The sequence below is a fragment of the Colletotrichum truncatum genome (genome assembly GCF_014235925.2).
Source record: "Colletotrichum truncatum strain CMES1059 chromosome Unknown Contig_0006, whole genome shotgun sequence".
Taxonomy (NCBI): Eukaryota; Fungi; Ascomycota; class Sordariomycetes; order Glomerellales; family Glomerellaceae; genus Colletotrichum; species Colletotrichum truncatum.
In genome coordinates this window covers 3,187,308-3,199,752 of record NW_027222403.1, presented here as the reverse complement: position 1 = coordinate 3,199,752, position 12,445 = coordinate 3,187,308, and the positions used below count along the sequence as shown (strand labels likewise).

Genomic DNA, 12,445 nt, shown 5'->3' with positions numbered 1-12,445 from the left:
AATTACCTAGGTCTTGTTTAGTACCAGGATATTATAGTCTAGTCGTTAGCTAAAGGCGTTAGCCTTACTATTTTCTAATCTTTTCCGATAGATAATTCGGAAATTAAATTCTAAGAAGAATTCTAACTATCTAATTTATCGTTTATTAAGTTCCTTCGAAGTAGTAAAGTAGGCTAGGTTTTTATAGTCTATATATATAAGTACTTAGTAGATAGTTCCTAAGAGTTAGGGTTGCTATTCCTTAAATACTTTGATAATTACTATAAGTTCTTTATTATAGATCTAGTAGTTAAGTTCTGATCTATAAAGCTTGCGTAAGAAGAAGTTATAAGGGTATAAGCGTCTTTTTAAGTCTTGTTAAGATAATTATACTCTTAGCGCGAAATCTAAAGCGTTTATTTCTACTTCGAATTATTTTAGTAGGTTAGGAATTATTAAGACTAGTTTGCTAGTAATACGGTCCTTAATTATTTAAAAAGCGGTTTTTTATTTTTCTTTCTATTTAAATAGTTAGTCTTTCTTACTAAGGTTTATAAGGGGTATGTTGATTTTTCCGTAGAGTCTAATAAACTTTTAGTAAAAATTAATAAATCCGAGGAATCCTTAGACTTCCTTAAGGTTTGTCGGTATTAGCTATTCTTTAACGGCTTAAACTTTCTTTTTAGATATACTAATATATCCGGGAGTAATAGTAAATCCGAAGTATTCTACTTCTTAAGTATAAAATATGCTTTTCTTAGGTTTAACTAGGAGTTTAGCGTCTTAGAAGGCTTAAAGCATAAGGTATATATACTCCTTATATTATTCTATCGTTAGTAAGAAGATAAAGATATCGTTAAGGTAAACGACTACGAAGATATTTACGTATTTCTTAAAAACTTAGTTAATTATGTTTTAGAAAGTAGCTAAGGTATTAGTAAGACTAAAAGGCATAACAAGGTATTTAAAATATCCTCTACGTATTCTAAAAGCGGTCTTCTATTCTTCTCCTTGCTTTATTCTAATAAGGTTATAAGTTGTTACGGCCAGCTATCTGACAGTAGGGTTCTGCTAACAGAAGGTGCAGTAAGAGACTAACACTGGTTCGTAGAGGTCGTTCTGGTAGATCGTAGGGTTAGGGTAAGGTGATCAGTCTTACACTATGGTAACGAGGTTCTTAGTATTCACAATACTGAGAGGTAAGCTGAAAGTCATTCGAGGATGAATCACAAGTTGATTGCTGAAGAACTATCTAGAGGGCTTGAGCAGATGCTCAAGTCCTGGTCTATATACAAGTCCCGTTTCCCAATGTCTTGGAGAGTCTATAGAGTCGCTCGTCGACTCTATCGACTCTCTTCTGATTGGTCCTTTACAGGAGTCTACAGAGTCGCTCGTCGACTCTGTCGACTCTGTCCTGATTGGTCGATTGTCACGTGACTTGTAACGTAGTTCTTCCTTGCCGAGAGGTTTACCCTTGTTCCCGTGATCCTACGTACATATGTCGAAAAAAAACATCAACAACAGCGAGAACGAAATTTTTGAAAACAGCATCAAATTGATCAAACCACGCCCGCTCGCGCTCTCAGAGGTCACTTTGGGCATAATGTCATCCTCGGCATTGATTCTGCTCCCAAAGAGCCTGCTCGTGGCCGCGGGCGGGCTCTGACCACGAAAAATTCGAGAGCAAGCCACAAAGTATGACACGTCAATAGACAACACCATCGACACCACCGCGGTTGAGTCACGGGCTATCACGTGAGCACAACGACCAAGCCCAAACAAACATCAACACCACAGCCACCGATAGGTTATGGGTCGCCTATCACCCCCGACAAAGTTTGCAACGTCCCGCGACAACAACGACGACAAGCCCGACAGAACGGTATCACCTCCTGCATAGAGAAAGCACCAGACACCAGGCATGCTACGATCGATGCCACAAAATACTACAGTTTGCAGACAGATTGGTCCCCTGTCGCCCCCTCCGCGAAGAAGGATTGTCGCCCCTTCAACGTATGACAATGTCTGCGGAATCTGTGTACGAGCTCTCATACTTAGTAATCGGACGAATCGAAGCGGTTGGAGCATTGTGTTTTGCGGATTGAGTCCGACTCCAGGCGGTGGATGGAGGTGGTGGTCGAAAGATGGAAACATAGAGCCACATAGGAACCCAGCATGAGGCAACAAAAAGATTTACAGATTCAACTGAGATATAGCACATGCGAGTCTGAGAGGATGCGGACAAGATAAAGAGACGAAGCTAAGGGCTGGGGGGAGACTATAGGTATACAGAACCAGACATGGTGCCTAGCACCAACAGAACCGAAGTAGGAGGACGCGAAAGAAGGATTCTAGAAGGCAACACCAAGCGAGAGAGCAGGCAGGAGGACAACAATCTTCAACAGAGGGCATAAACACACAAGAATAGATAGCATAGTGGGAGCTTGGGGACAGCTGGTCCTGATCCAACAACAGGGCGAAGTGGGGCGTCGCGGTTTATCGTCGATGCTTCGGCTGTCTGCCAAACCCCGCTTTCCGGGCATAGCTGCTAGCATAAGAGCGGCTTCATAACCGTGTAGGAATCAATCAATCAATCAATCATACGTACATATGTCCTGTCGTAGCCGCCCGACCCAGTGGGTCTGTTAAGTGCATCTGACGGGTCGTAACATCAGGTCTCCCCTCGATGGTCTTGTCCTCAAGGCCAACATAAGTAGGTCGTGGCTTCCCAGGTTGGGGAGTCGTCAATCGTGCTTCCTTGTTTATTCATGATGCTGACATCATGTCAGGTCGCGTTCAAAAATCCAAATCAAAGAACCCTGTGGCTTATAAGGAACTTAGCCAGCTTGTCGATTTGTTCGGGTTCATCATGCCTGTCCCTTGTTCCGGTTGCGCGGCTGCCGGTGTCGACTGCGTCGTTTCCGAAGTTAATTCTTCTCGTTGTTCGCGTTGCGTTGCCGATAAGCATTCTTGCGACATTCACGGTCCTTCCGCGGCTTCCCTCATTCGGGTTCGGCAACAGAAAATAAAATTGATGATGAGCTTGAGAAAGCTGAAGAAGAGCAGTTAGCTCTTATGGCGAAGATTCGTCGTTTACGAAGGCGTCGCAAGGACATCAATCGTGAGGCGACTGATCTCATTCGATCTGGTTTGCGGCGTGTGGAGGAGGTTGAGAATGAGTATCGTTCCGAGGTTCTTGGTTTGCAGAGTGCTAGCTCGGAAACTGTGGGTGCACTTCATTCCCTGGGTGCTATTGGCGTCGTGGATTGGTCTGGCGTCGGTTTGGACGACTGGGGTCCAGAGACGTCCTCTGGTGCCAGTATTGTTGGAGTTCTTCCTGAGCGTGTTCCAGGTTCTTAGCTGGTTCCCACGAATCGTCTTCGTGTCCATAGTTTTTCCACTTAATGAAGTATTCTGTTGTTTCGTCATTCCTCCGGTAGTCTAGAATGCGTTCTACTTCGTATTCGGTGTCATCTGTTTCCACAATGATGCAGTCTTCGGTGTGTATACCGTCCGGTGCTGGTTCTAATAATGAGACGTGAAAGACTGGGTGACATTTCATTGTTTCCGGTAGTTTCAACTCGTAGTTGACTTCGGAAATTTTCTTCGTGATTTCGAAAGGTCCTAGTTTTTTGAAGTCGAGTTTGTCGCTAGGTCGTTTCGTTTTGATGTTTCGCCGTATGAGGTAGGCGCTACCTCCCTCTTTTAGGGGTGGGCCTCTCACCCTATGTCGGTCGGCGTGTTTCTTCATTCTTTGCCGTACGAATTCGAGTTCTTGGGGTAGTTTTTGTTGGATTTCCTTAAGTTTCTTGATGTCTGCTACTGCTTTTATCGCGGCAGAGCCGGTTCGGGGTTCTCCATAAGCGGTAGGGTTGAATCCATAGTTGAGGAAGAAAGGTGATTCTCGCGTGCTTTCTCCTATTGAACTGTTGTATGCGAACTGTGCGGTTGGTAACAACTTGACCCAGTTGTCCTGGTCGTAGTTCACATAACTCCTTAGGTACGTTTCCAGGATCTGGTTGATTCTTTCCGTTTGTCCGTCGGACTGCGGGTGGAAGGCAGTGCTGAGGCTGTGCTTTGCTCCGAGCTGCGAGATCAGGGATCTCCAGAACTTGGACGTAAAGACTGATCCTCTGTCTGATACTATTTCCTGGGGCAGGCCGTGTTGGCTGACAATGATCCTGAGAAAGGTGTATGCTAAGTCTTCTGCCGTGCTTGATTCCAAGTATGGTATGAAATACGCGTACTTCGTGAATCTATCCACAACCACTAGTATACTGTCGTACTGTACTTTAGTGAGTGGTTCTCTCGATTTTGGTAGTTTGACGATAAAGTCTAGAGAGATTGAGTGCCAGGGTGCTGGTGGTGCTGGCAATGGTTGTAATTCTCCATATGGTTTGTGTCTGCTGGGCTTACTTTTTGCGCAGACTTCGCAATCCTTGATTGCGTCAGCGACGTCTTTTCTTGTTACTCGCTTGTCGTGGTGTTGTCTAATTCGTTTCCAGGTTTTCGTAACTCCTTGGTGACCGTGAGCGGGTGCGCTGTGTATCTCCCTGATCTGGTCGTGTGTCATTCTTCCAGTCGTGCTGGTCTTGACACGGTCGCCGATCATTAAGAGTTTCGCGGCGGGTACGAGGTCGCCATTGTCTTTTTTGAGGATAACCTGAGTTTCTTCTGGGACTTCGTCCTTGTAATCGGGTCTTCGGCTGAGCGCGTCTGCTCTGCCGTTTTCTGATCCTTTCCTGTAGATGATTCTGAAGTTGAATTCTGAGAGGAATTCTGACCATCTGATTTGTCGTTTGTTGAGCTCTTTCGAAGTGGTGAAGTGTGCCAGATTCTTGTGATCCGTGTACACTTTTACTTCGTACTTTGTTCCTGATAGTTGGGGTCTCCATTCTTTGAATGCGTCGATAATTGCCATAAGTTCCTTATCATGGATCTGGTAATTCAGTTCAGGTCCTTGGAACTTCCTTGAAAAGAATCCACAGGGGTGTAGGACTCCGTTCTCGTCCCTTTGGCCTAGCTGCGCTCCTTCAGCTTCGTTCGAAGCATCCGTTTCGAGCTCGAAGGGCTTCTCAGGGTTCGGAATCTGGATGACGGGTTCCGATGTGACCTTGTCCTTGACTTCTTGGAACGCTTTCTGTTGTTTGTCTGTCCATTCCCAAGGTGCATTTTTCTTAGTGAGTTCGGTAAGAGGCAATATCGTTTTGGAGTAGTCTTTGAGGAATTTTCGGTAGAAGTTGACAAATCCTAAGAAGGATAGTATGTCCTTCGGGTTTTCTGGTGTAGGCCATTCTTGCACAGCCTTGATTTTGTTAGGGGACATCTTGATTACGCCTGGCGTGATTGTGAACCCTAAAAATTCTACTTCCTGTTTGTGAAACAGACTCTTCTCTGGTTCCACAAGTAGCTTCGCTTGTTCGAGTGCTTTGAGAATCTCGTGGACATGCTTCTTGTGTTCTTCCAACGTTTTGGAGAATATAAGGATGTCGTCGAGGTACACAACAACAGACTTGTCCAGATATTCCCGTAGTACTTGGTTAATCATAGTTTGGAATGTAGCCGGTGCGTTGGTGAGTCCAAATGGCATGACTAACGTTTCAAACTGTCCTCTTCTCGTTCGGAAGGCTGTTTTCCACTCATCTCCTTCTGCAATTCGGATAAGGTTGTAGGCTCCTTTAAGGTCCAAGGCTGTGAACCATTGGGCCTCGTAGAGTAGGTCTCTTAGTTCCGATATGAGGGGCAGTGGGTAACAGTCTTTGATCGTAATATCGTTGAGTCGTCGATAATCGACACAAAGTCGTTTCTTCCCGTTCTTCTTTGGTACGAATAGTACGGGGTATCCTGCGGGTGATTTCGAAGGTCTGATGAATCCTTTCGCAAGATTTTCGTCAAGCCATTCGTCTAAGGCTTTCATTTCTTCTTGGTTGAGTGGGTATATTTTGTTAAAGGTGGGTTCGTGTCCTTCCTTAATTTCGATCTTGTGATCCCACTTGCTGTGTTCCGGTAATCCGGTCTCGAGTTCTGGTGCAAAGAGTTTGCTGTAGACCCTGTATTCAACAGGTATCTTTGACATTGGATCTTCCGTGACTTTGTCAATCGTCGTGGCTGCTAGCGTCCTAGTGCCAATGTCTTTTATCCTTAGCATCAGGCGTGGTCTTGCTCTGGTTGCTGCTAGTAATCCGCATGAGGCCTTCGTCGAGTGCTTCTCAGAGGCTGGATTGAATTTTATTCGGCCGGTAACCTAATCGATTTGTGGGTTATGTCTTCGTAGCCATGGAATTCCGAGGATAACGTCGTGGTTTCCTATCTCCGTGATGTCGAGGCTGATAAGCTCCTGATGGCCATGGTAGAGCAAAGGGAGTTGCGCTGTCTCCTGATCAATGCTGCCTCCGCCATACTCGACTTCTTTCCCTTCCACATTCCTTAGTCGGTAAGGGTTTTGCTTCTGATTCCATGGTATTTCTCGCTGTTGCACTATTCGGGGTGCGATAAAGTTTCCTTGGGCTCCTGAGTCTATCAGGACCTGTGTGGTGTATCCGCCCAGGTTTACTGTGATCTTCATTTGTGCGTCGTCGTCGAATGTAGCATATAGGGACTTGCTGGGGGAGCTCGCCATGTGTCCCGGACAAGGCGGCTCTCCTAGTTTTTTGAGTAGAGGGCCTTCTCGCCCTTCTTTCGGTCTCTGCCGAGGTTACTTTCTCTGATTCCTAGACGAGGTGGGCTGGGCGTCTCGCCGTCCTGTCCTTGCTTGTCTAGTTCTTGTTGTCGGAATCTCCAACTTTCGCTTTTTGGAATGTAGTGGAGTTTGCATAGGTCTTCCCTGCAATTCCACCAGACTCCCGTGAAGTGGTTCACACACTTCTGAGGGTATTCGACGCTGGGTCGTAGGAATGCTATTCCATTGTTGTTGGTTTTCTATTCTCCGGGTTCTCCCCGTACTTCCCAATATGAGAGTTCTTGTTCCTCATGGGCTCTGCGGATTCGCAGTTCTTCTTTTCTTTTGGGGTATAGTTCGTTTTCTGCTTTCTTTAAGAGATGGTAGGCGCAGTGATCGAAGATGCAGTAGATCCATGCTATCTCCTTGTGTTCTCTGTGCTGTGTCGTAATCCTGGGATCGTCTTCCAAGAATATTTCTTCATCCCGGGTTTGTGTGATTGTTGTAGGGATTTTGTTATGATATTCTTCTGCATGGAAGGCGATCTGTTGGCAGTCGTCTTGGGGGTCGATGTATTTGTATTCTAGTACTTCCTTAATTTTTTCCATTCTGTCGAGATGGTGTTCTTCTTCTGCGTCTTCCGGGTCGGTATCGTCTATCGACGTTCCTTGTGGACGTACTTCCGCCGAGGGTGGTCCGTCTGCGACGTCTTCAGCCCATTCCGAGATGGGTTGAGGAGTAGCGCGGGTTCTTTGTGGCAATTCAAAGGTCGAGTCGCTGGCTACCGTGGTATATGGTGAGCTCCATCGTTGGCTTAGGTTGTCCTTTGCTTGGTATACTCGGGTCTGGGTGCTGGCGTCCCTGAATTGTTGTTGTCTCAGCATTTCATCCAATTGCTCGGTGGCTTTGCGGGCGTATTTGCTGGCTACCGCGAGGGTTCGTTCCGTCTTTCCATCGTTTTGGGGTCGGTAGACAAATTGGGTTGCTTTGTACTTGAGTTGATACTGTCCTCGGGTGTTTCCGCGTAGTGCGATGCGGCGGTCTCGGGTTTTCCGCATGTGTTGGAGGGTGTCTCCAACTTCGCTGTTGTTTCGAATTTGCATCGTGTAGTTGATGGCGTCTTGTATCCGTTTGATGGCTGTCTCGTTTTCTTCTTCGAGTTTCCTGGCTTCTTCTTCTGAGAGACTTTCCGGGGTGTTTACTTCATTCGTCTGTCGATAGTTGGCGAGGCGTGGGATGTCCCATAAGAGTCCCGGTTGGTACACAATGCTACCATCTTGGAAGGCGTTGTTGAGTTCCGCGGCCTTCTTCGCTTGTTCCCAGTCGTCGAGTGGCTCTTGTCGCTGCTTAGTGTAATCCGGTCCACCGGTGTATCGGTCTATCACAGCAATGGCCTTGGGTATGTTGGTGGTGTCGTATCCCGATCGTCCTGCTGGGTTTTGAGGGTACCATCCACTATTCTCTTTTGCATGCCTGTGCGTAGTGCAATCATTGTCATAGCAGGCTGTCCATCCCTTTTCTTCGTGGCTAGGGATTTTGGTTGCAGCGTTGGCTTGCTTAGGGGTTGCCGTAAGTTTCTTAGGCTGTATGCAGTGTCTGGCCATGTGTCCTGGCTTGTCGCAGTTGTAGCATTTGAATTCTCTGCGTCTGGGTTTGTCTTTTTGCGCGACGCTCAGGTCCATGGGTCTACTGTGTTGTCCATGTGCGGTGCTCTGCTGATTGTTGTTCCTGTTGTTCTGGTTTTTGTTGTTGAACTTGTGTTGAGGTTGCTATTGGTATTTCTTTCCTGAGTTGGCTGTTTGACGTTTTTCTCCTTTTTCCTTGCGTCGTTCAAACAGTCGGTTGTCAATCTTAATGGCGTATTCGACATAATCAAGGAAGCTAGGTGGCGTGTCCACTTTGGCCATTTCGTCCTTGACGTCGTCCTTGAGACCCTGGTAGAAAGCGAAGACTTTGCTTTCGTCGGTCATGTCGAGTCTGGCTGCGAGTCGTCGAAATTCTGCGGCGTACATTGTAGCTGATTTGTTTTGTCGTAGGCTCGCCAGTTCTCTTTCTGCTTGTCTTTTCTCATCGGGGTCTAAGAAGAGAGATTGAAGGGCTTTAACATATCCACTGAAGCTGAAAAAGATGTCCTTCACTTCTTGACTGTATCTCTCGATAGGGGTGTCCAGCCATTCTTGTTGGAGGGGTTCGAACCAAGCGAGGGCCTTCCCTCTCAAGAAGGTGGCGGCGTGGACGACACGTTCGGTATCGTTCTGGAACGTGTTGATGTGGAAGGCTTGGTAGGTCCGTATCTGTACCAAGTATCCTTTGAGCTGTCCAGGGGTTCCGTCGAAGGTGGTAGGGGTGTTGAGCTTAAGGCGTTCTCTTCCTTCGACAGGAGCTGATATGACGTTCGCGGCAGCTCGAAGGGTTGTGACTTCCTTCTCTAGTTCTTTGGTGCGGCGGGCTTGTTCCTGTAGCTCCTTGAGGGCTTTGACGTTCTGGTTGAACAGGTTTTTCATTTCCCTGAGCTCGTTGTTGTTCCGCTCAAGTTGCCGCTTAAGTTCTTCATTGTCGTCATCGCTATCGGATTCCTCCTTCATTTCCTGGTCTTGAATCTCTTGGGCCAGATTCTGGGGAATACGTCTCTCGGACGTGGACGAGGTTCCAGGAGTAGGGTTTTCGGTAGTTCCGTGCGAAGACATCTTGTCTTATACTGTTCGTTAGTCTCAAAGGGCAACTTACTGAACAGGAGCAATCAAAGTGTTACGGCCAGCTATCTGACAGTAGGGTTCTGCTAACAGAAGGTGCAGTAAGAGACTAACACTGGTTCGTAGAGGTCGTTCTGGTAGATCGTAGGGTTAGGGTAAGGTGATCAGTCTTACACTATGGTAACGAGGTTCTTAGTATTCACAATACTAAGAGGTAAGCTGAAAGTCATTCGAGGATGAATCACAAGTTGATTGCTGAAGAACTATCTAGAGGGCTTGAGCAGATGCTCAAGTCCTGGTCTATATACAAGTCCCGTTTCCCAATGTCTTGGAGAGTCTATAGAGTCGCTCGTCGACTCTATCGACTCTCTTCTGATTGGTCCTTTACAGGAGTCTACAGAGTCGCTCGTCGACTCTGTCGACTCTGTCCTGATTGGTCGATTGTCACGTGACTTGTAACGTAGTTCTTCCTTGCCGAGAGGTTTACCCTTGTTCCCGTGATCCTACGTACATATGTCCTGTCGTAGCCGCCCGACCCAGTGGGTCTGTTAAGTGCATCTGACGGGTCGTAACATAAGTACTTTTAAAGTCTAGTATTATAAAGTAGTTAGCTTTGTAGAAGAGTCGTTATAGCTTTTCGATTAATAGTAGTAGGTATTAGTTTTTAATCGTTATTTTATTAAGTATTCGGTAGTCAATATATAGTCGTAGTTTTCTGTTTTTTTTTAATATAAATAAGATTAGGCTTCCTACTAGTAATATTAATTCTTTAATATAGCCTTTTTTAAGGTTTTCGTCGAGATATTTATTAAAAGCTTTTATTTCTATTAGGTTAAGTCTATAGATTTTATTAAACTTAGGTTCTTTCCCTTCCTTAATAAGGATTTTGTAATCGAAGTTTATATATTTAAGTAGTCTAGTTTCTAGTTTAGCTACGAAGAGTTTTTCGTAGACTTTATATTCTTTTAAGATAAATAGAAAGGGATCGTCTTTTCGTTTAAGATCTGTTTGCTTTAATAATCGTAATATAGCTTTTTTTACCTTAAGGTAGTAGATATATCGTTTTGCTATTCCTTACTAGATAGATCTGTTTAAAGCTTAGGTTTTATAAGGCTGCTTAGGGACTAGATCGTTATTATCTTAATAAAGTTAGCTTGTTTTCTAATCTATCTACGGGTTATTCTTCTTAAGCTATAGTATTCCTAACATAATGTGTTAGAAGTATAAGTATATTATACTTCTATTTTACTTATTTATCCTATTTAGTCTTATCTAAGACTTAGTAGGACTTACAAAAGTAACTAGCTAAGAATGGCTGCTTGCTAGTTTAAACATATGATATTCAGATCCCTATGGAATACTCTCTTTAACCTTATCTAAAAGTCTATTTAGTTAAAGAAGATTCTAGTCTGATTTATAAGCTGCTTTATAAGCTAGTTGACGTATATACTTACGTATACTAAACCTAGCTTATAGCTTCCTATATTAGCTATTATAGGCGACGTTATACTACTATATAACTAGCCTAATTCTCTCCCTTAGCTAGCTATTAGTTCCTCAACCAACTCAGCTTCAATATAAGCCTATACATTCTTTACTATTAAAGCCCTACTTCATAAGTACAAGTTCCCTTACTCTAATACCCTGTTATAAGGATATCGTACTATCTACGAGATTCCTACCTACCGTTCCAACACTTATCGATAGCAAAGCCGAAATAAATTTTATATTACCTTAAGTAGTAAACCGACTACGACTACTATAATAAAAGAAGGAATATATATACTAGCTTAATAATATAAAAAGAGAATAAGTCTAATATAAAGGAGGAATTATTAAAAATAAGACTATACCTTTCAAGATAAGTTACTTAGATCGAAATAAATAACTCTAATTCGATATTACTAAACTTAGTATATATAACATTATGTTGGAACGGTAGGTAGGAATCTCGTAGATAGTACGATATCCTTATAACAGGGTATTAGAGTAAGGGAACTTGTACTTATGAAGTAGGGCTTTAATAGTAAAGAATGTATAGGCTTATATTGAAGCTGAGTTGGTTGAGGAACTAATAGCTAGCTAAGGGAGAGAATTAGGCTAGTTATATAGTAGTATAACGTCGCCTATAATAGCTAATATAGGAAGCTATAAGCTAGGTTTAGTATACGTAAGTATATACGTCAACTAGCTTATAAAGCAGCTTATAAATCAGACTAGAATCTTCTTTAACTAAATAGACTTTTAGATAAGGTTAAAGAGAGTATTCCATAGGGATCTGAATATCATATGTTTAAACTAGCAAGCAGCCATTCTTAGCTAGTTACTTTTGTAAGTCCTACTAAGTCTTAGATAAGACTAAATAGGATAAATAAGTAAAATAGAAGTATAATATACTTATACTTCTAACAAATAAGCCTCGGGTTAGCAAATTGACGCGATGTACGCCCCTCTGGCGCGTTGTTCGACATATTGCTATTTTAGGTTAGGTTTAGTAGTCTTAATATATCGTAACTTCTTAGCTTGTCCCTTTTGCTTTAAATTAATTGAATTATCGGTTTATAACGCGATTATCCCTTTGTTAAATTAGAGGGGTTTGTTAATTATAAGGATATTTTTCGCTTTTACTATAAAAGCTGCTTTTTCTAACTATTCGTTTTCTAATTATAAGAACGCTTTGTCTAACAAACCAAGGGTATTATCGGTTTGCATACCAATATAGCTAAAGTATAGATTTTTAATAAATAAGATTAATAAGCATAGATCGTACGAAGAAGTAACTATCTAGAGATTCTCTTTATAATGCTTATAATACGTTGCCTACTAGTAGGTTCTAGCTTTTGCGATTCCGTATAAAGGCTTTATAACCTTTATAATAGTCTCTTTTAAATACTAGTCTTAAATTTACTTCGGTAAGTAAGCGAGAATAGTACGATTAAGCCTTGTAAAGGATTAAACGTAGGCTTATATAATATCTCAAAGCTATAGTTATTTCCTTTCTCGTAGGAGTAATAAGGTAATTAATATAATTAGCCGTTAACTTGCCTGCTAAATCGTTAGCAATTAGGTTAATATAGCCTTCTTACTATCGTCGGCATAACCTTATATTATAAGT

The 12,445-nt window shown here is 43.3% G+C and overlaps 5 protein-coding genes across 5 annotated transcripts; 1 reads left to right on the top strand and 4 right to left on the bottom strand.

Annotated features, from left to right (window-relative positions):
- Positions 1-1,764: 1,764 nt before the first annotated feature.
- CTRU02_210152 (uncharacterized protein) lies at positions 1,765-2,133 on the bottom strand (the record flags this gene model as incomplete). The annotated part of the gene is made up of 1 exon (XM_070205401.1): positions 1,765-2,133. One exon carries the CDS (start codon positions 2,131-2,133, stop codon positions 1,765-1,767), a length of 369 nt encoding a protein of 122 aa, XP_070061049.1.
- A 921-nt stretch (positions 2,134-3,054) lies between these two features.
- Positions 3,055-3,339, top strand: CTRU02_210151 (uncharacterized protein; the record flags this gene model as incomplete). Its single annotated transcript, XM_070205400.1, has 1 exon — positions 3,055-3,339. One exon carries the CDS (start codon positions 3,055-3,057, stop codon positions 3,337-3,339), a length of 285 nt encoding a protein of 94 aa, XP_070061048.1.
- CTRU02_210150 (reverse transcriptase domain protein) lies at positions 3,230-6,598 on the bottom strand (the record flags this gene model as incomplete). The annotated part of the gene is made up of 2 exons (XM_070205399.1): positions 3,230-6,223; positions 6,275-6,598. 2 exons carry the CDS (start codon positions 6,596-6,598, stop codon positions 3,230-3,232), a joined length of 3,318 nt encoding a protein of 1,105 aa, XP_070061047.1.
- Positions 6,599-6,897: 299 nt separating this feature from the next.
- CTRU02_210149 (reverse transcriptase domain protein) lies at positions 6,898-8,319 on the bottom strand (the record flags this gene model as incomplete). The annotated part of the gene is made up of 1 exon (XM_070205398.1): positions 6,898-8,319. One exon carries the CDS (start codon positions 8,317-8,319, stop codon positions 6,898-6,900), a length of 1,422 nt encoding a protein of 473 aa, XP_070061046.1.
- An 87-nt stretch (positions 8,320-8,406) lies between these two features.
- On the bottom strand, positions 8,407-9,324 carry CTRU02_210148 (reverse transcriptase domain protein; the record flags this gene model as incomplete). Its single annotated transcript, XM_070205397.1, has 1 exon — positions 8,407-9,324. One exon carries the CDS (start codon positions 9,322-9,324, stop codon positions 8,407-8,409), a length of 918 nt encoding a protein of 305 aa, XP_070061045.1.
- Between the last annotated feature and the right edge of the window lie 3,121 nt (positions 9,325-12,445).